Consider the following 20,185-nt stretch of genomic DNA (forward strand, 5'->3'; position numbering starts at 1 on the left):
TTGATACATAAGTGCAGCCGCCGCGAATGGCAGAGGTGCTGTGTTCTGGTTCTAATTCGAAAGGCGTTGGGGATTATGTCGTGGAAGGTGGTGATGATTTTAGAGGATCTGCTTGCCCGGACGGCGGGCTCAAGACACTGAAGTATCACGGTAGGAAACATTCTGACGCCCATTCTTAATTTTAGAGAACGGCAACTTAAGGTCCAGTCCGTACTGGGAAAAACAGGAGAAGGAGGTAATGGGGAGCTATTCGCTCCTGTCTATTCCTGTGGTACTTGGATAACTCCGCAGGGACACGATAGTCTTCTCTGAAAATGGCCGGGCTTGGGGAAGCGATTAAGCAACATCTCTGCTCGAAAGAAATAGCCAGGGCAGAAGTCTTTGTGTCTCTTGTCGAAAGCTGGTAGTCGGTCAGCGAAAGTCACAGTTTTTCGAATGTGTTCTTGAAGCGCAAACTGATGATTCTTCTAGTCACACGTTTACAATGTGCGCAATGCTATGGGGGGAGAGAATGCAACACAAAACAAGCGTGATTCCGTCCAAATGTTAGGTGTATTTTGAGAAACGAGTATAACGTGTTAACGGGTAGGCTGTAGGTGCATTAGAACTCGTAGTGGTTTTTCTTTGTTCCTTGTTTAGAGCTGCGGGTAGAGCTACATATCCCATTATGCACAACTAACCCAAACAACGGCCCTTCTAGATAGTATTTCGAATATTATACTATCTGTCTCCAGTTCTCTGTTACACATCCGTTTCACATAATGCAACGGTTCTGTTAGGATCCAAATTTCGTAATATATTACGGTTTTGTTAGGATTCATAGGTATGTGTTTCACATTGTAACAGCAGAGCTGTTTAAAGCGAGGTTTGTTTTGTACGTCGAAACTAAAAACCTCCAAGCCCGATTTAAAAAAATGCTGTTAGACAGCTCCCGGGAATGACACCCGTGACCGTTACACCGCTAAACCGGCAGCCTAACCACTGGGCCGCCCCAAAGACCCGGGACGTGCGTGGTTAGCAGTAATCAGGAACAATAACATGTGCAGTCAATTGGATGAAAAAAAAAACGCTTCCCGTGGTCGGTATCTGATATGGGCCCCTCACGTTCTCAAACTGGCCTCTACCCGACTGAGCCATCATCGCATTCAGGGCACACAGCATTTCTTTCGGGTTCGTAGCGCACGCGTTGGCTTTGGACGTGGCCGCAGTTTCTAGCGCATGCTAATGCGGTCCTCTTTGTGAGAGATGTGAAAGCCTGCGGACGAAACGATCCGGTACCGCCAGTCACGGAGGACTTTCAGCGGCAAGTTCGGGAATGAGAGTGAGGTGCAACAGCCGGGTCTCCGACGAAGGGAGAGGGGCCGCCGGCTCTGGTGTTTTTGCAGCCTTGCACCACTATCACAAGCTTCGCTTCAATTTACAACTTAACCTAACGAAATAGTACTCAAGTTGGACTTCAGGTCAAAAATGGACGGCGCTGCTGCTGAAGACAATGCTCTCTCTGTTGCCCGTATTCAGGAGAAAATTGGCCAGAAAGCTAGAAATAAATCCAAACGAAATTATACATCTATTTCAACACAACTAAGAAGTTGCAGAAAACCACTGGAAATAAATATCATTTGCAGCAACTTCCGTTAACTGTACCGATGCGTTCTGGACGTATTTTCAAGAATCGTATTCTGCAGAAAACATGCTAAAGTTGTCGCTTCGAAAAAAAATTGGCTCGCGATTACGATACTCCCTAATACGATATTTGGTAGCAGAAGCACTGCGCTGAGGCATCCCTCGCTCGTGGGTTCTTTACACGGCAGTGATGACGAGCCTCTGCGGGGGCAGAGTGAACTGTGTCTCAGGAAGGGACCGCGAACTGCTTCTTAAGCGAAACCACATCATAGTCACGCGCATGCCCCCATCATGTTTTCCCCAAGCATAGCGCCCGCGAGGCGTCGTGCAGCCACAGCATTTTTACCCTCCCTCCTCCCCCCCCCTGCACACTTTCAAAGAGAGCTGGCTCGCGCCGCCACGGCGAACCACCCTCTCCTTCCAATTTCACGACTGTCCTCCTTTGCTTTCATTCACCCGTCGGTCTTCCCATCATTCCATTTTTCTTTCACTCGTTGGCCTTCCCATCGTTTGCTCGGTCACTCCGATGACGACACGGCTCACTGCGCCCTAAAACTTCCCCGTGCAAGTGCGAAATGCGCCATGACTAATGTGCCGGTGCAGACGGCCCTCATGATATGCCTAAAATATTCGTCCATCGCCGTTACACTGTGTGTCATGTCTGCGTGAGCAGGATTACTCCATGACGTGCTTGTATAATTTTTGACAGAGCGAGCTTATTTTATTCAGCGCAGTACCCCTGCAACCTGCACTCCCATGCACACGTAGAAACACTTATTTCATAAAAAAAATATAAAGAAACGATTAAAGTTTAAAGTGTTGCCCTCACCATTCAGGTTAGCCTTGCTGTCAGCCACGATGGCTAGACTGTGCTCAGTATCCTCGTTGATCAACTTGCCCAGATCTACTTCACTGCGGACTTCTTTCCAGTCGTCGCTGATGCTCAGGGTCGCGGCACGAAGCCCTTTGGCCGCTGTACTTTGACGGTTACTGCCGTCATTGGGGCCTTCGGCCAGAGACACTTGTGCCTCGGTGAGCGTAACCAAGGCGTAGACGAAGCCTTCGCTAATGGCGTAGCCAAAAACGGTCAGGGTGTCTTTCCGACCACAGGCTTCTCGAACCTGCACACACATGTGTCAACATCAAAAGTTGGGCTAGTTGGTACATACCGTATGCCTATGGGTCTTTACTTTATGGAGTGGGAGCTGCTGCGGATCTTTGCAAAGACGGGAGGGTAGGGAGGAGAAATGTAACTTCAAACACTCTCCCTGAAAGCAGCTGCTAAATGTAATTCCATTCAACCTGTTACGTACGGAATATTCACCGACTAGGCAGCAACTACTCACTAACTTCTAAACTGGCATTGACCTGCGGCGCTGTTACATGTCCTATAAAAAGGATGATCGAAACGTATTAACGAAACTGGTGGAACCAAACTATCCAGAAGCTTACATTTCGGTTTACGGTTTTGTTCAACTTAATAAGACACGCGCTTTTTTGGCAGCACTAACTGGGGGAAACAATTCCACATTGTTTCGAAATTATGTTTACAGAACTGCGGAAATTTGTCGACTATCTGTAAAGAGCTGGTTTTACGGCCACGCATGGCAATAGTTCCTTAATGACTTACTAATTAGGACAGAGACAGTGATATATAACGAAAGTTTACCTTTTGGCTTTCACAATATTCTTTGTCTGCTTTCGTCCGTCCGAATAAACAAATACGTGCCAGAGCGAAGGGAGTGGCCAAGATGCTAACAGCGTCTTTGGGCACCATTCCGGCTGCAAGAACCAAGGGAAGATGGTGTTAAAATATTTTGGCTATTCAACTTACAATCTTTTCGCAGTGCAGTCAGAAAAGAGTTTATAGCTTTTCCGCAGTGTTCTCGCAGCTTGCTCACTATTAAGAAAAAAGAAGTTTCAGAGCGAAGCGACAATCGTATTCACACAGAACGACAAGGGTACAATGGACCTGGATATCTAGTTACAAACTCTCTATTAAAGGGGTCCTGAAATACCTTCCGCCGATGCATGGATCTACATGTAACCAAATAAGGCAATGTATTAGCAATCTCCTCCCGCAAGAATTTTGTTAAAGCGATGAGTATTAGCTGAGAAATCGTAAATCAAAAACCGCGCATTATCGTCGCGCCGCGTTTCCTCCTCTTTTCAACTGTTGACGGCGCGCGAGCACTGCCTCCCATGATGCTGCGCTAGTCAGCGGTGACGTACTTCCGCATTACGCTCCTCCGACTGCCGTCTGCTACGGGCAAGTTTTGTTGACACCATGAATTCCGCACTCCGCTCAAGGATGGATAAGCGAACGAAAAATCTGGCCGCATGTGTGCGGTGGCCTGGCCTTGCCCTTTCGCGGTGTGCGTTGCTGCAGTGCAGCACGTGACTTTTAATCGGCGGCGAACTCGCAGCCGCTGGGGAGGATCTTGCGCTCGGTCCCTTTCATGCACCGCGCACTGTTTATCCAAAAAGCGCCGTATCAGATGTGGCCCCGCTGGTGCCGGGTCTTATTTTGCGGTGGTGGTAATTCCTGCCGGCGCCATGTGAAAAAGACATTTTAAGCCGATACAGAACCCGTGCACAAAACGCTTCAATCATGTGACCAGTTCAGCTTGGGGCGACGCGTGGTGGAGAGCGGCAACGTTGGCTAAACATGCTCCGGCGCGGCTCTGAGCTTTCTAGCGCTGGAGCGAGCGCCTTTCTTTGACGATCTCAAACATCGGTTGCCTTGGCAACAAGGCACAAACCGCCCCAGAGGTCAGTTACGGTTGCGTGATCCCGGTTCAGCTTGGGGCCCCACCTCGCGGCATATGGGCACTGCAGGCATACTACTCACTCTCATTTGGAAGTGCGAGATGCGTTTGGCATTACAGGAGGCGATGGTGTGTGTGTTGTGGACGCCTTTGTTTCGCGATGAAATGCGACGTTGTGCTTCTGCGGGTGGATAGTGCTTCCCATGGCCTGGATTATCTTTCTCGAGCGACGTACGACTCAACCTCGCATGGGGTATGTGCAGTGTGCGTGGCTAAAAGCCATCTCGGCTTGCGCGCCAGAGTTAAGTGACTTGCTGTTCGTCCCCGCAAAACGCGCGCGAGGTGAGTGCCGAATTTACGAGGGGCAGGAGGAGGCAGCCCATCGTCTGTCAATCGCGGTTCAGACTTGCAACGCATGTTGTGACGTTGTGTTCGTTCGAAACGTATCTCTGGATTGTTTTGAAGTGGAAAAAAATGTATCCGCAAACCTGGGCATTCGGCTCAGGGCGTTCTCTGCGATTGCACGAAAGAAGTGCCACGGGGCTTCAACGCTTTCTTTATGGGACGTACTCCGGTAAGAGAATATCCATGTCGTGTTATGGCCGTGTTGCATTCAATACGAACGGTTAAGCGTTTGTTTACACTTGTTTCGTTTGTCGTAAAATGTCCAAGCACTCCGGCACTACGCTGGCAGATCAGCCGGCGAGTCGACGCTGAGCAGACGACTCATCTCTTTGCCGGAAGTGCGTGAAAAAGCCGCCCAATAGCAGGATGTCTAGCTCATGACGAACATCGGGGAATCGATGATGTAGACATGTGAAGATGGCGGCGTCCAAAAACACGAAGGAAAGGGTGAGAAAAAAGCGACAAACTTTGCAACAAAAGTGTGAGCTTTCCGCTGCGCGTAAAAGAGTAATACTTGGCACAGATGACCTTGATGACCCAATCTAACGATTGCGCTACTTCATTTAGTGTGCTCAAAATGCCTTTCAGGGCCCCTTTAATATTACACAGCATTATTTTCGTGCTCAGCTCAGTTGCCATGGCAAAACATCAGACCACGCAGCTAAACATGCACGGTGGCACACCTCCTGATTCCGCTGGCGTCAGCAGCTTCACGTCGACTCTTTTTCAGTCGTCTACATAAGATTTGATGCTCCAATTTCACTTAAAGTAAAGCCCGCTTATATCCAACAGCGCCAGAATTGTAAAATAATTTCATATAGCGAAAATTCGATATAGAAAGTGAAGCAAAAAAACTTATATGGGAGCAATATTGCCAACGGAGTCACGAGTTAACGCTGAGCTCTTACCACCTTGCAGTTCACTATTGATACGACGCTTTCTCGGAAAGAAAACATTAATTTATTGGGGCGGAAGAATTGCGTGAATGTAGCCTGCTTCTTGGAGCACGACGCGTTGCTGGTGACTGCTTGCGCCACGGTATCCAAACAGTCGACAAGCACAAGACCGCTGCCCTCAATGACACTGCAGTATCGCCGTAGCAGGGCCACGGGAGCGATGGCTTCGCTCGTGCTCGGAAGCGGTACGGAGTCCTCGGCGTCTTCGACAGAGCGGCGACAAGCATGGAGCGAATAACGGCGAACCCAGTGACCCGAGCAAGTGCGGGCAGCGAGTGGCGCAGACTTGAAGTTTGGTGACACCGCAGCCGCAGCGCCCAATGTGGCGCTTTCGGCTCCAACGGCATGCATGCGTGGAGCTGGTCCAATCTGCCACGGCCGGTTTGGACGCGCCCGAGTTCGCGCGGGAGTCGCAAGCGACACCCGTTGTGAGCAAAATCGCGTTCCATATAAAATTTTTTAAATGCATGTAATTTTTACCAGAATTGTACAAGGGTTCGATATAGGCAATAATGTCATATATCCGTGTTCGATATAAGCGGGCTTTACTGCAGCTGTGAATGCGTTCCTATTTGGTGCACTGTGGCTACTCCACTTGACTACTTGACTAAAAACGGTAGTGAAGAACAGGACGTTACAGTTAGGACATGGCACTCACAGCTCACGGCGCCCAAATCCAAAGATAATTCATCTTTTACTGAGCTGATAAGGTTATACCAGGCGCAATGAAGTGCCTGTTTGCGTGAAGACCGCGAAGACCGGCTCAAGGTTCCTTCCTTTTGTGCCATGATTGCTGCGTACGATGTTTGATTTGACAACGGCTTAGAGGCATAGAAAAAAGTGATAAGTGGCGCACTTTCAGTCTTGGCTGCCGTTATCGCAATGTGCAGTACTCGGAGCCGCTATCGAAACACAAGAAAAGGGAGGAGCTTTGCGTCGGTCTTCAGTGTCCAGCATGCGTAATCATGCGAACGGCAATTAAGCTTCCCAGTTCGATGCGGTAGAAGAATTCTGCCAAATGAAAGTGCGTCGAAACACGATTGCGTCTAACTTTCCAATACAATCATTCCTGTTTACTGCAACCACTAGAAAGTTAATTACTCAATTTCAGTTTAATTAGGCCAACGGCATCAATAATCATCACCTCATTCCGTGTCCCCGTGAGGGCAACACCTCACTGTAGAGGTGTCTTATCTAAATCTAAGCGTGGAAAAAAACCTGTGGACTTAGTTTTGATCACCCCGTATAAAATCGAAAACAATAACCACAGCTTCGCAGATACGGCAGATTAAATTGAAGCCACTGTAAATGTGACTGGTTAATGCTGTGACGGAATAATTTATACAAAAGCCAATGTGTTGCTAAAGAGAAAAAAATGGCCATGTATCTGGTTATCGTGCTGCTGATGACGCTGAAAGACAATTTCCTGCGGCTCCGTCAACGCGACTCCCTCCCCGCTTTCCGTCTGCAACCCCACACACTCTCCTTCTCCCATCTCGCTTCCCCCATGGGGAAAATAATGGAGGTATCTTCATTAGGTTGAGTGAATGTACGCCTAGTTTACATGCGTGGATGTTCGTTGTAAAAGTGAGCATTTTGTTTTAAAATATGTAAAGATGTTATTTACAGGCCAATTTTGTAGTGTACATAGTTGTGTTAGGAATCACATCGCTGGTAAAGCACTATGATTAGCTTTAAATGGCCGTGTTATGAGGGTGGGGTAAGGTTTGTTTTCTAGGCTGTATGGCAACCTAAAAGGTCAATGTTGGTTTCAAATAAAAACCGCATGACTGGCTTTGAGTAACCGAAAGCGGGAGATTGGTGTTAGTCGCGTTAAACTTCCCCAATATTAAAGAGTAAGAAAAAAATGAACGAGGCTCACACTAATGCGCAAGACTTGAAGGTAGCTGTACGCAACCTTTACTACAATCAGAAGGTTTAAATCCACGATTGCAGCCGATTTGCTCCTTCTTCTCTACGCAACGACCTTTCCTCCATCATTGTTGCTGTAAATGCCAGCTTTTTGTATTTTTTTGGTAGTGATAATTAATCGACAACACCTTGGCGGGACGCGCCCCATGACAAGCAAATACTGCCACGATTACGGCGAACGCTAGAGCTGTTTGCTTTTTCTGTCCAATCTTGGACAATTTCCCTAAATGGGTATGCTTGGCTTCACAAACGTGCGCCGAGAACGTTGGGCGGTTGCCGCGAGGCAGGCACACACGAGCACTCGGCATTTTCTGTCGTTTTTTTAACAGCCGGTTGGTCGCCGCCATCTTGGCCAATCGTCATAACTGTGTATGGTTGGCTTGACAAACGTGCGGAAGGGACTCTGGTTGGTCGTCGCGAGGGACACGCAGACGAGCGGTGGGCATTTTCTTGGGTTTGTTGACTGCCGGGCGGTCACGGAAATCCGCACCAACGTGCGCGCGCTCGACAATTTATGTGTATTTTTAACTGGGGACACGAAAAATTACGATTTGCTAAGCAGCCTCTCTGTTAAAAATCAGGCCAAAAGAGAACGCTGGGATGTCATGAAGTGTGCTATCTTTCGGGACCACCCGGCCGGCAAGTAGTTAAACTGGCTGAGATACAGGTAGACCAAAATTTTTACTCCTGGGTAGTGCAAGAAAGCTATCATCTATCAGATTACAACGCCATAGCACCCTAGCTATCTCCGTAGCTGCTGTCGTATGATGACACTGGTCTTATTTATCCCGCCCAGCGCGTATTTAGGTCGATATAAACCTACAGGCTTTCGCCTTCACAAAATTACGGTGTTGGGGGACCATCGCTATGAGTTTTCAACACAGCATGGGCTACATGTGACCAGCATGTGTACGATAGGCGAAATGATCGGTTGCAAGGTCGACTGCTGAACTGGGGCACGATTCACTCACGGTCGAGCTTTTGCAGCGCCGCCCTGATCTTGCGGAAACGGTTGAGTAGCTCCGCAGCGTCCGTGAGCCTTGGAGACCAGCCCATGGCATAAGGATGCACCTCCTCCCACTCTCTCAGGCGCCTGGACAGGTACTTCTTGTCCAGAGTGTATGACTTCGTTCGCGAAGTAGTAACTTCCGCCAGAGTCTTCGCATGAGGAACAGATAAAGACAATTGAGAAAAAATTGTTGAAAGTCCCGAGTGGGGTGTCAGGTTGCGCGTGCAGCCTAAGTCAATCCGGCTGCTCTGCTTTACTGCAATGAACATGGTTGACCGGTTCATTTACCAAGAATAAGGTTTTAGAGGGTGACAATGTCGAGCAATATGGTTTTACTCAAAATTCGTCAAGACACTTAAGTCTGCTGGCGTGCTTTGTAGGCGAAAGCATTACGGGTTTTGCTGGCTATAATACGCAGACCTTTTTGCATTGCTTCCGTTTGTTTGACATTTTGAATGGCGGCGCGTCACACCATAGTTTACCAGAATCACAAATTTAATTGGCTGGCGTTCAGCTGTTTTCGTGTTGACATAGCTCGGTGAGAATGCGCCCAAGTAGGAATATCGAGAAACGGGTTTAATACCAATAGAAGCAAAAATGTGTTTTTAAGGATGATATTCGTTTTTGTGCTACCGAACACGTCAACCTTGTCTGTCACTCGATTCAACCGGCCGTCTGAATGTTAAAGGCGTCCTGAAAGGCATTTTGAGCACACTGAATGAACTAGCGCAATCGTAAGTTTCGGTAGTCAACGTCATGTGTTCCAAGCATCACATTTTTACGTGCAGCGCAAAGCTCACACCTTCGTTGCAAAGGTTGTTGCCGCGTTCCCACTTTTTTCTGCGTGTCTTCTGGCTCCGCCATCTTCCCACATGTACGTCATCGACCCTCCCAAATGCGACATGAAGCAGAGAACTTGCAATTGGACGGCTTTTTCTCCCCTTTCCGGCGAAGAGAACCATCGTCTGCTCAGCGTCGACGTGTCGTAGCGGAGCCTTTGGTTAATTAGTACTTCCAGTAGCACGCTAACGCTATCGTATTCGTCAGTATTTATCTTTTTTTATTGTTACCACATTTTCGTTAAGACGCGTTGGCTATAGGCCGACACGACGACGACACGACGGCGACGCCGACTTCCAAGTTGGCGGACCGCCTTGACACACCACGGCAACACGAACACGTTGTCCAATGGAAAGTCTGCGTTATAGTGAACTGGAATACAAGTATTCTAGTTCACTCTATCTGCGTGGTGTGACTGGCTCGCTGACCGAAGACCCGGATAATTCCGATCGGCTGAACGGTCGTCGGGGATCGATCGAGAAGCGAAAACTGCGCCCCGATAACATTCGTGCGGCCATAAATGAGGCTCTGTTCTGTTAGATCCTAGACTGTAATAAACATAGCAAGGTCCATGAAACCCATACAACCCAACATAGGCGAGGGCTTGGTTTGTGCAACAGCAAATTAAGGAGCATTAACTACCGCGCAGAAATGAGGCAAGATAAACAAAAATAGGCTGCGTACGTGCTTGCTTCACAGCAAACGGGGTCAAAAGACAATTAGTCGTCTGGCAACCCTGTCACGTAACACCCAATTTTTCTCTCCCTTCCAACCCCTCGCCCTCTTCCCGCCCATGATAACTGCAATAAAAGTTTGCTCAGTATTAAATTTTCCCGCGTTCGCACTGTTTGTACGCCATATTTTGGGACCTTTTGTTCCATCTAGTGTTGCTGCTTTCCCGATCACAGAAAAATGCCTTACCTCGGCAGTCATGATGAAATGGTGGGGCATGTTCACAAGGATGACAGTATAGCTGTGCCTGGCCGCCATTTCTAGAAAAGGGTTGACTTCCCACACTTCGACATTGGTGTTTATGTTTATTATAAAGGGGACGTCATCGGTCATGAACTCATTGATTCTGAAAGAAACGTTTAAGACAAGCATGAGCAAGTAACAAATGGGCAACTAGGCTCAATCAGCACAAAATATGAAGGCAATCTATCTGATCCACCTGAAGTAACCCATAGGCATGGGCTGTCGCCATTTTCCTACCTTTAGATTGTGCAGGTATCTTGCAGCTATGATGAGACATGAATTAGTTAAAGGTTCCAAACTAATCTGCGTGCAACCGTGTCATTCACTGGTGTTGCCTTTGCTTATTCAATGTTTTAGCTGCAGGTCCTCATCGCACAACCTCATCATTTCTCCACCGACTTTCTTGTACAGGATCCCTGATGCTACTCGCAGAAGCTGCAGCCTCAATTGTTACTTTTATTTATTCAGCACATAAAATTCACATGTAGACACTAACGCCACTATCAGAACGGGCAATCGTATCTGGACTTGCCCAAAAGCGAACTGCGGCTGCTAAGGTGCGGCCCGCATTCCTGCACACTGCACATGCTTTCTCGTCTCTTGCTTTATTAACGCCACACGACGTGACCAGCACACAAGCTGAAAGACGGGTTCAATGCTTAGCATATAAAAAAATGCGCGCCAGTCCACCCTGTGGGGGTGGTCGAAAAGCGAAGCTGTAAACGACACCCACAACAATTACCCATGCGACGACACTTGAATTCACACACATGGCTCTACAAAGAGTGAAACCAGAGACCAGTGAAATGCACTTAATCACATCCTTTATTACAAGGCACAGGTAGCGTGCACACTGCCGCTACATGTGCCATGGGCGGAGCGAACAGCGGCGCGAGGTGGGGTGACGCTATCACGTGGGATTCAGCGATAATGCAATTCAGCGAAACTCGCAGATGTGCTTGGTGAGTGCACCATCTGTCCCCCCGGCTTCGCGTGGGCTCGTAGCTCAATCGGTAGGAAAACGGGCTCTCCGTTTCTCTATTCGTTCTAGGTTCGACTTCGGGCGGTGCCAGTCACTTCTTTTATTTGTTTGTGGGCGTTTTCTGCTGACACCAACGGTAGCGACCGAACCTTAAAGGGGCACTGACACAAAATTTTGAAGGCGAGATAACTTCGGAGATAGATTGGTGGGGACACATATACATCATCTGCAAAATATCAGCGGTGAATACAGCCTAGAACATATTTAAAATCAATTTTGAAGTGTGCGAAACGCAACCGAGCGGCCAGCAGAGGACCACGCGCAAGTGTAAATAAACAACATCCAAACACGTCACGAGTTTGTGTTTGCCGCTTCCGCACTGCCGGCTCGCCGCTCCAATCGGAGGGCGGGAGGGCGGAGCTTCTGCTCTCGAGAACGAACGACCCGATCGTTGGCGGCGGAGGCGCCGTGATTTCGTCAGCTCATCGGGCAGCTGGCCGCGACCAAAATTCTACAGCGATTCCAGGCACTCTGTTTCTATTACTGCATGTTTATTACCATTGGATGCGGAAACGCGCCGGAGGCACGAAAAGCCCACTGAGCAAGCCGCATGGTCGCTGTGCAGGCGGCGGCCACGGCCGCGAAGTGGCCCACGCCGGCGCAGGTAGCTCGAGTGATAGCTTGTTACCGCTGCACGAAATTGTCCCCAAGTCCCGACCATGGTGGCTTACATGAGAAAGGAGTTAATGATGCCATAGCGGGTTGCATTAAAAAGTGTCATCTGCACCGATTGCGAGAGCGGCACTCGAATATCCGCCGCAGTGCTAAGCCTAACACATCTGTAGGCGGACCTGTAGGCAGACCGGCCGGCTGCTCCCAGCGCGCGTCTTGCCACCCACCGTCTCGAGTGTCGCGCGTCGTTCGTTAGCCGCGGTAGCATTTGCCCTCGCAGCGCCTGCGTCACATCCACGGTCGCTTATTAATTAGGCGCCTCACGAGATCAGTACGGGGGGGGGGCATTCGCAGAAACTGCCGTCGATGCGGATTCGACAGTGCTACGGCGGCTCTGCTCTGTAACTGTGATATCCCTCCGACGGTCACGTGGTCAGCTTTGTTCACACAAAATCCACAAAATCCATCGTTTCGCGGCACTCGCTGAAACCGAAACTGCGACTGGCCGCATTGAAAATGCCTCTAATTAAACAACCGTCGCACGCTGAAGCAAATGAGGTTTCTACAGGTTATAAGTAGGTCACTAGCTACTTATTGCAACAAAAAAAACAAGATGCAAAATTTTTGTGTCAGTGCCCCTTTAAGGGGTAGGGGTAAAAAGCTTCGCTTTAAAAATGCGCCCAAGAGCTCCTTAGACATGGTTGACAGGGAAAGCGCGCGGCCGGTATTTTACTCTCAAATGACTCACTAAAATGTTTTTCGTTATACGCGGCGTGGTTGCGGTATTTTCTTTCGCTCCCGTTCCTGCTCCTGGCGCCACTGACCCCAAGCTGCATGACATAGGGGAAAGAGGAGTACAGGGAGATAGGGTAGAGCGGCATAACTTGGCAGCGGCGACGGAAACGCTACCCTTTTTAACGTAATTGGCGGAGAGGCAAGATTATAAGCAGGCAGTCTTATTCGTTCATCCGACTCACTTGTTGCGGCAGATCTCATGGGCCTGCCCCCTCGTATCGCTGTTCCACCCTGGGATTGCGTCCCCCTTGAAGAACATGTTCGCATGGTAGACCTGGCTCCCGGGGTAGAGCATCTCGATCGCCTTCCGCACAGCTTTTTTTCCGGAGGCTGGCGGCCCACGTACCAAAAACAGAAGGCGGCGGTGCGTACGCAGGAACGCCACCGTGTCTTCTTCCTTGAGGTATGGCACTTTCAGCAGCTCCAATACATCGGCGTGGTGCTGAGGAAGGGTGCGAGGTGCCTCGGCTGCACAACAGAAGGCATGATAGTTGTATTCTGTAAACTAGAGCTATGTGTTTAGTTGAAAAGAAGGGTTGCCAACGCGTGAATCACTGCGTTATTCACACACCACAATTCAGTTAGAGGCAAGTATTTCGTTGATTTTAAATTGATAGAGGATTTAAAATGACTTGGACTTACTGTTTAATTTGCCAGCACCCATTAAAATATAATTTGTTCGGAGTGGCGTTACATCTGTAATACTTCTCACAAAATAAGAAACTGGTTAAGTGAATGTAACAGACTTTCATCAAGTTAATTACCAAAAACACTACACTGCAAAGTATAGAGGTTTAAAAAATATGGCCTGCTCCTGCGAAAATATCAATGTGTAAACATTTATGGCCTTAAACCTAAGCATGCGGAGTACGGCCCGATTATGCAACCGCGCACACCCTTCTGGTGATAACGGTGGCTGTGCCTAGCTCACATAGCACGGCATTGCCTAGTGTGAGAGCATGCTGACCACGCCATGCTTGGAATATGAGAGGTGCGATACTTCAGGTATCAGTGAGGGTTTCAATGAGAATCTTTTTGTCGTTTCGAAACTGAGGGCCAGCTTAAGCAATATTTAAGGTAGCGTCTGGAATATCACAGGTATTCGGCTGCAGAATAGGAAAAGATTTCCCACTGATGAAAAACCACTAGCGAGGACACACAAGCTGCCACAGCAGAATAGTTTCCTACGTCAGTGAGCTTCGGCAGTCGTCTCCACTTGCTTACTTGATCGCAGAAGACGCCATGGTTGACGCGGTTGGTGTAGGGGCTTGGTCCGTGTGATTACTTTCCATATATTTCTACGGCGGCCTAGAATGAACTTACATGTTATACATTGTCTGCTCCTGGAAAACCTGAATGCTTGGGCCTCGCACGACGTGCAGCGGAGCAAAGTTGACGATACAAGCGGATGTCTGAGTCAATAAATCAGTCGGGCAAGCACCACAATTTTGGGTAAAATAAAGTTTATTCTTTACTACTACTACTGCCCCACTAATTTTACAACTACCGCAATCCGCCTCGAAAGAAACAGGTCAAACTTTTTGCGACATTTGGATTCACGCTACACAAGCCGAAAGGGTCCAGAAAGGAACGACAGAAGATAGCGTCGCTATCGTTCGAAGCACAGAGCAACCTGCCAAGCGGGCCTCGTTGTGACTCCACGAGGCCTTTCCTGCCTTTGGTGGCCATTTCATCGCCGGCGAGCACGATAACAAAATGTATAGGCCTCCTGCGCTGCCCAGGGGGCGCTGCGCAAGCGGCTATCCTGGCAGTACTTCCGGGTAGTACAGAGCTGCGCGGGTCCCATAAGATCCCGTGTTGACAGAAGCAAAATGAGCTCGACGCTCCCGAATATTTTGCGACGTGGTCACCAGCTCATCCCCGACGCGTCCGATCCATTTCAGCGATCAACTTGGCATTAGGGGAAAAAGCTTTGCAGCGCTAAATACGTTTACAGCGCCGACGAAAGTGCCGGGACCGTGGCGGCGTCTGCTACTCGCAGGTTCACCGATCGATGGTCGTACGAAGTGAAATTTTAAGTGAAATTTCTAGGTTAAACTAATACTTTAGGTGACAAAGTCTTCTCAAACAACAGTCAATCAAAAAAGAAGAGTGACGCAATCGACGATGATCGCGCTTTAAAAAGCCAGCGAGTCCGGCGGACCGCAGGATCGCCTGCTGCGGTGCGCCGCTCTTTTGCGTACCTACTTTCATTAAATAGTGCTCGTTTGCGTCGCCGTTACGAATACATGGTGCAGCGTTAGCTAGCCGTTTTGTTGCGTGTCTCAGTGACAAAATGCCGCGACCGTCAGAAGCGTGAAATCTGTTTTGCGGTTCCGAAATTTTGCCGTAAAACAAAGTGGTCGGGCGAACTAAGAGGCCGCTCGCTTTCCTTGTTTCCTCTCACTTTACTTAATTACGCTCTTGCAGCATACATTCCCAGTTCGCACTTAATAGCCTAGAATGATGGTCACCAACGGCCGAGTTCCATGCAGCCGACACGGCGGAGGGCTGGACGGCAAATCGGGTGGGAGGAGGAGGGGGGCTTTGAATGCAAAGAGAAAAAATTCAGCGAATTTCTAATAATATTTGACAATAATCTGGCGAAGTGTGAAGATGGGTGGGGGGGGGGGGGGCAATTCAAATGGAGGACGCCAATCCTCTGTTCTTGTCTCGCTGTCTAACTCCATTTAAAACTGGCGTGTCAGCGTTCAGATTCGACGACCCCTGCACTAGAAAACCAACACAGTCAGTGATGATCGTATGTAAATATTCGGGGCCCCGCGGCGTGTATGCGGCTGTGTTATGTGCTGTTATAGAAGTACACATCTCTGCAGGCAGCGGGCGTGTGATTTGGTGCATGTTTTGCGTCCTTTAATAGCGCTTAATTTGTTTATTTGGCGCTATTGCCCCACCTACTCGCTAGTAAGCATGTACCCTGTCGTTCGTAAATCGTGCGGCGTAAAACGTTGCGCAAGAATCATTTAGTTTGCGAAAATACTAAACAAAATTTCCACTCGTTTCAAAGGCGGTGCCAGGCCAGCAGTGTCAACTGATGTCGGCTGCGCAATTCTTGCGTTCGCTTGCCAGCTCCCGCTGAAGCAACCTTTTGCAATTACCTCAGGATATAGGATGAGCAGCGTTCCGTGTTTATGCTACTCGTGAACTTTCCTTTGTCGACCGCACGCAAGAAGAAAAAACTGTAACTGTCGTCAAACAGTTAAACCACCCGATCTGGCGATACTGTCCCACGCCGCGACCACTGCGACAGCTCGCTCAAAAGAAAGCCGACAAATCGGCTTCTTTTAGCGGATATTATTTTGTTTAGTCTCTGCAACTACTTTAAGGGCTATTTCATACAGTATGCAGTCATTTAAACACGTTACAAAGCGCCACAACCAACTTTCACTCTGGCTTGTAATTGAAAACACATGGAGGGCGGCGAGGGTCGTCTGCTTTTGTACTACCCAGAGGCGTCGGCCGCTAGGGGCGCTGCATGTCGCCAAAACTCCAGCGCAGGAGGCCTATTACCTTTACTGAAGTAAGTAAAATCACAGGCTTATTTCATTGCACTTTAGATTCAGTATGAAGCTGCCCGTCAGGCAGTTTGCTATCCGAGTTGCCTCGTACACGTGCAGCTAGCCAACTAACCGTGGTAGAGAAATTTACAGCTAAAACTGGTTTACAACTAGTATTCCGTATATCGTCTGTACAGGCCAACAATTAGAGACGCCTTTTTGTTGTCCTTGATACCTCTCTGATACCATTCCCCGGAGCTGCAACTTTACACATACCGTATATCGTCTGTACAGGCCAACAATTTGAGACGCCTTTTTGTTGTCCTTGACACCTCTCTGATACCATTCCCCGGAGCTGCAACTTTACACATACGTAGTAAGCCGTAGTTATTTCCGTAACAGTTGCCCAGCTACTCGTTAACAAAAAGTACAAGTTCTTTGCCGCCTTCTTTGAAACCAAGTAGGACGAGTTACTACCCTATTACAAATATCTGCGAAATCGTTTGAATACGGAAATAAGTTCAGCGAAGGTAGCATTTGTTCGATTATTCATCAGGTACTCCGAAAGAAAATTGGAGGCCTCTAATAATCTTCCAAAACAGAACACATCATGAGAATTTAAAGAGCATAATTATTTACGACAATGGGCTCACTGGATCGATCCTGCACAGAACATTTAACAATGTATTTTCTGAAGCTTCTCGCAGACATTGCAATAAGGAAACTCCGGTCAAATGGGTGGCAGGGTTAGTGAATCACTGTTCCTCGAAGCAACCAATGAGAGCGAAGTGTTCGCCATTTGTCACACTAAATGCGTTTCCTGCCGGCTCGCAGGTAGTGACAGGCCGTAGTCTACAAAAAAGGCAACAAAACAACCCAGGAAATTACAGGCCGACATCTATTTCCCCATTTTTTTCCAAATTCCTGGAAGGATTAATTCATCACCATCTCCAGAATTCTTTTCGAAGCATTCTGTAATGAACGACTATTAGTGTGGGTTTCCTGAAAATAGATCAACCGAACAAGCCCCACTCGACAAGAAAGAACACATACTGACCAATTTCGGACTTTGCTGCTGTGGGCGTATTTGTTGGCTTGTGCAACGCATTTGATATGGTGAGTCACGAGATCCGTTTTGCTAAACTCGAACGCTATGGCATTCGTGGACATGCTCAAAATCTCATTAAATTATATCTAGGCTCTCGATTGCAATACGCCACTATTAACTACTGTAAGCGAACGATTCGTTCCTTCCCCCCCCCCCCCCCCCCACCCCTTACCTTACGTTTCAATTATACCTATCCAGGCGTTGCGTGAGACTGGCTGAGCGTCTGTGATCTCACGGTCGTCTCCCATTGCAAGCCCAACGAGTTTACGAAAGGCTCAGGCGGCGCCGGGATATACGACGCTGGAAAACGCAAGTGGTTTGGCTTCGAGTTGCGAGAGGAACTGTGCCCAGGCCGCAAGGCGGTTGAACTCATTTGAGCGTCAGCGCGGGTGTGCCTGTCTGGTGTGTGAACTGAGCGGATCGGAAGAACGTATGCGCGCGAAAATAGCGGGGCCACCCAGTCGAATTGAGAGTTTGTTCAAGAAACCGAGACCACTAATGAACAGTTTTATGGCCTTCTCCAGAAAAGTGCGAAGAAGTTATGATCAGACCGGCCTCAAGAAGACAACGACGTGGGAAAAAGTTAACTATTCCAAAAAGTAAACACTACTTCTCTTGATTGATTGATTGATTGTGGGGTTTAACGCGCCGACGCAACGCAGGCGATGAGGCGCGCCGTAGTGAAGGGCTCCGGATTAATTTTGACCACCTGGGGATCTTTATCGTGCGCCGAAATCTCGTACACACGGGCGTTTTTGCTTTTCCCCTCCATCAGAAAAGCGGCCGCCGCGGCCGGGAATCGAACCCGCGACCTTGTGCTCAGCAGCGACTACTTCTCTTCCGATCACGTTCAAATGAAATATGGTGTACCTCAGTGCAGTTTATTGGGGCCATTACTGTTCAACGTCTATACAAGTGACATGTAACGTAAGCAAGCTGGCAAAATACTTTGTTTATGTTGACTACACCAGCCTATTTTTCCTCGGACAATATTAGACACCCAACCAATACCGCAAACAAAGTCTTAGGCTATTAGACCAATATGTCACGCGTCAATTCGCTCATCATGGAGAAAGAAAAGTATAGGGCTCTGATATTAAATACAAAGCTTTCTCAGTGGGACCAAGGGGGCACTGTGAAGAAATTAATGGATTTCCCCACAGGCCAGGTGGTCGACCGGTATGCATTGATAAGATCTTCTGGACGTTCGACTCATGCGTCAAACCGGGCTTCGCTGTGTAAAACGGTTACTTGAAAATCACGAATAACGGTTCCAGATAAGACAAACGCACACGGATTATGAAGAAGGCGTACAATAGTATACCTTTGTCGCAATTGCCCACGTAATGGTATAGATTAGATCGTTCGCGGACGCGTTCACCTAATGCTGGAAAAATGTCGAATGGGTTTGTATCGGTATACAATAGATCGTTCGCAGACGCGTTTACGTAGCGCGCGAAAAATGTTGAATCCGTTCCTTAAACCTTTGAAGGTTTAAGGATAGGTTGGATACTCTTTCAGCGAAGGGTGGACTCACTTTTAGATTTCACGCTTCTGTCAGCTAGCTCTCTTTAAGAAGGAGTGGTACTTTTTTTGTCACAAAAGATATGCCAATACCAAGGCTGGACGCTCTTATAACATCCGGCACCGTTATTCACTAAAGAGACCCATATGTATCTCTATACCTATAGGTATAGCCGCCACGTCTGCACTGTGTTGGAACATGCACACTTTCGAAACTTGCATCACACTTTCTAGATTTGCCTTTTTTCTCTGGTGTAAAACGCACATTCTACCCATTAAAACTAAGCTGAGGCCACCATTGGTTTTACTTCGGAGACACCATTATGAATATCGTTCGAAAATTTCGAATTGTTAGGAAACGACCCTCCGTGCTGTCTCCAAGTATCACATGACACTCCGGCTGCTCATGTACACTGCAACATAAATTGTCTCCGCAAATTTCTTTATTGGCAGAACAATATGAAGGAACGATCAATATCTCAATGAAATAACAACGCTGATCCCCTAGAAAACGCCGTATGGGACCAGACCGCCCGCTACTTTTCCACTGCCGCAACGCGGAATAAAGCTACGATTTGGCTATGTTGAAATACACAATGCCGAAACGCCTCAATAGTCCGTTGCACGACGAACTTCACACGATGTCCTTTCCTGACCCCCGAAAACAAAATGGGCAACAAACATGGCTGGAAATCCTTAAAATAAGGAGCGATTAATAGAGATGGATAGGTTTGGCTAATTGAATGCGGGATTACAAAGAGCTGGCCAACGGCAAGTAAACGAACCATTATCCTGACGAAGCTGCTCGTTCCTCGGGAAAGATTTCGACGCAGACGTTCATTTGAGTCAAGATATACCGTAGTTTCACTTTTTTTAATGAGCGTTGGAATTCCGTTACCGCGCGAAAGCTATCTGATATGGTTCAGCTTTTAACTGCCGGTGGTTTGCTTGCGGGAAAACCTGAGGCACGGAGAAAGAAGTATTTGAGTAGGGGAACCCGCTGGGCTGGAACAACACGAAGGTTGGGGGGGGGGGGGGGGGGGGGGGGGGCGAGCGGCGCGTTAATGTCACTGTTTGG

At 48.3% G+C, this 20,185-nt stretch overlaps 1 protein-coding gene across 1 annotated transcript in view; it reads right to left on the bottom strand.

Annotated features, from left to right (window-relative positions):
* Nucleotides 1-20,185, bottom strand: part of LOC144144509 (2',3'-cyclic-nucleotide 3'-phosphodiesterase-like) — a 33,925-nt gene that overhangs the window by 2,981 nt on the left and 10,759 nt on the right. Inside the window, exons 2-6 of the mRNA XM_077675987.1 lie at nucleotides 13,140-13,425; nucleotides 10,455-10,611; nucleotides 8,656-8,842; nucleotides 3,293-3,405; nucleotides 2,453-2,744 (exon numbers count right to left, since the gene is read on the bottom strand). Of these exons, the coding sequence (XP_077532113.1) occupies nucleotides 2,453-2,744; nucleotides 3,293-3,405; nucleotides 8,656-8,842; nucleotides 10,455-10,611; nucleotides 13,140-13,425 (1,035 nt within the window). The remainder of the gene's footprint in view (nucleotides 1-2,452; nucleotides 2,745-3,292; nucleotides 3,406-8,655; nucleotides 8,843-10,454; nucleotides 10,612-13,139; nucleotides 13,426-20,185) is intronic.

Source organism: Haemaphysalis longicornis, unplaced genomic scaffold (assembly GCF_048455015.1).
Source record: "Haemaphysalis longicornis isolate Haplotype H1 unplaced genomic scaffold, Haemaphysalis longicornis Haplotype H1 scaffold_7, whole genome shotgun sequence".
NCBI lineage: Eukaryota > Metazoa > Arthropoda > Arachnida > Ixodida > Ixodidae > Haemaphysalis > Haemaphysalis longicornis.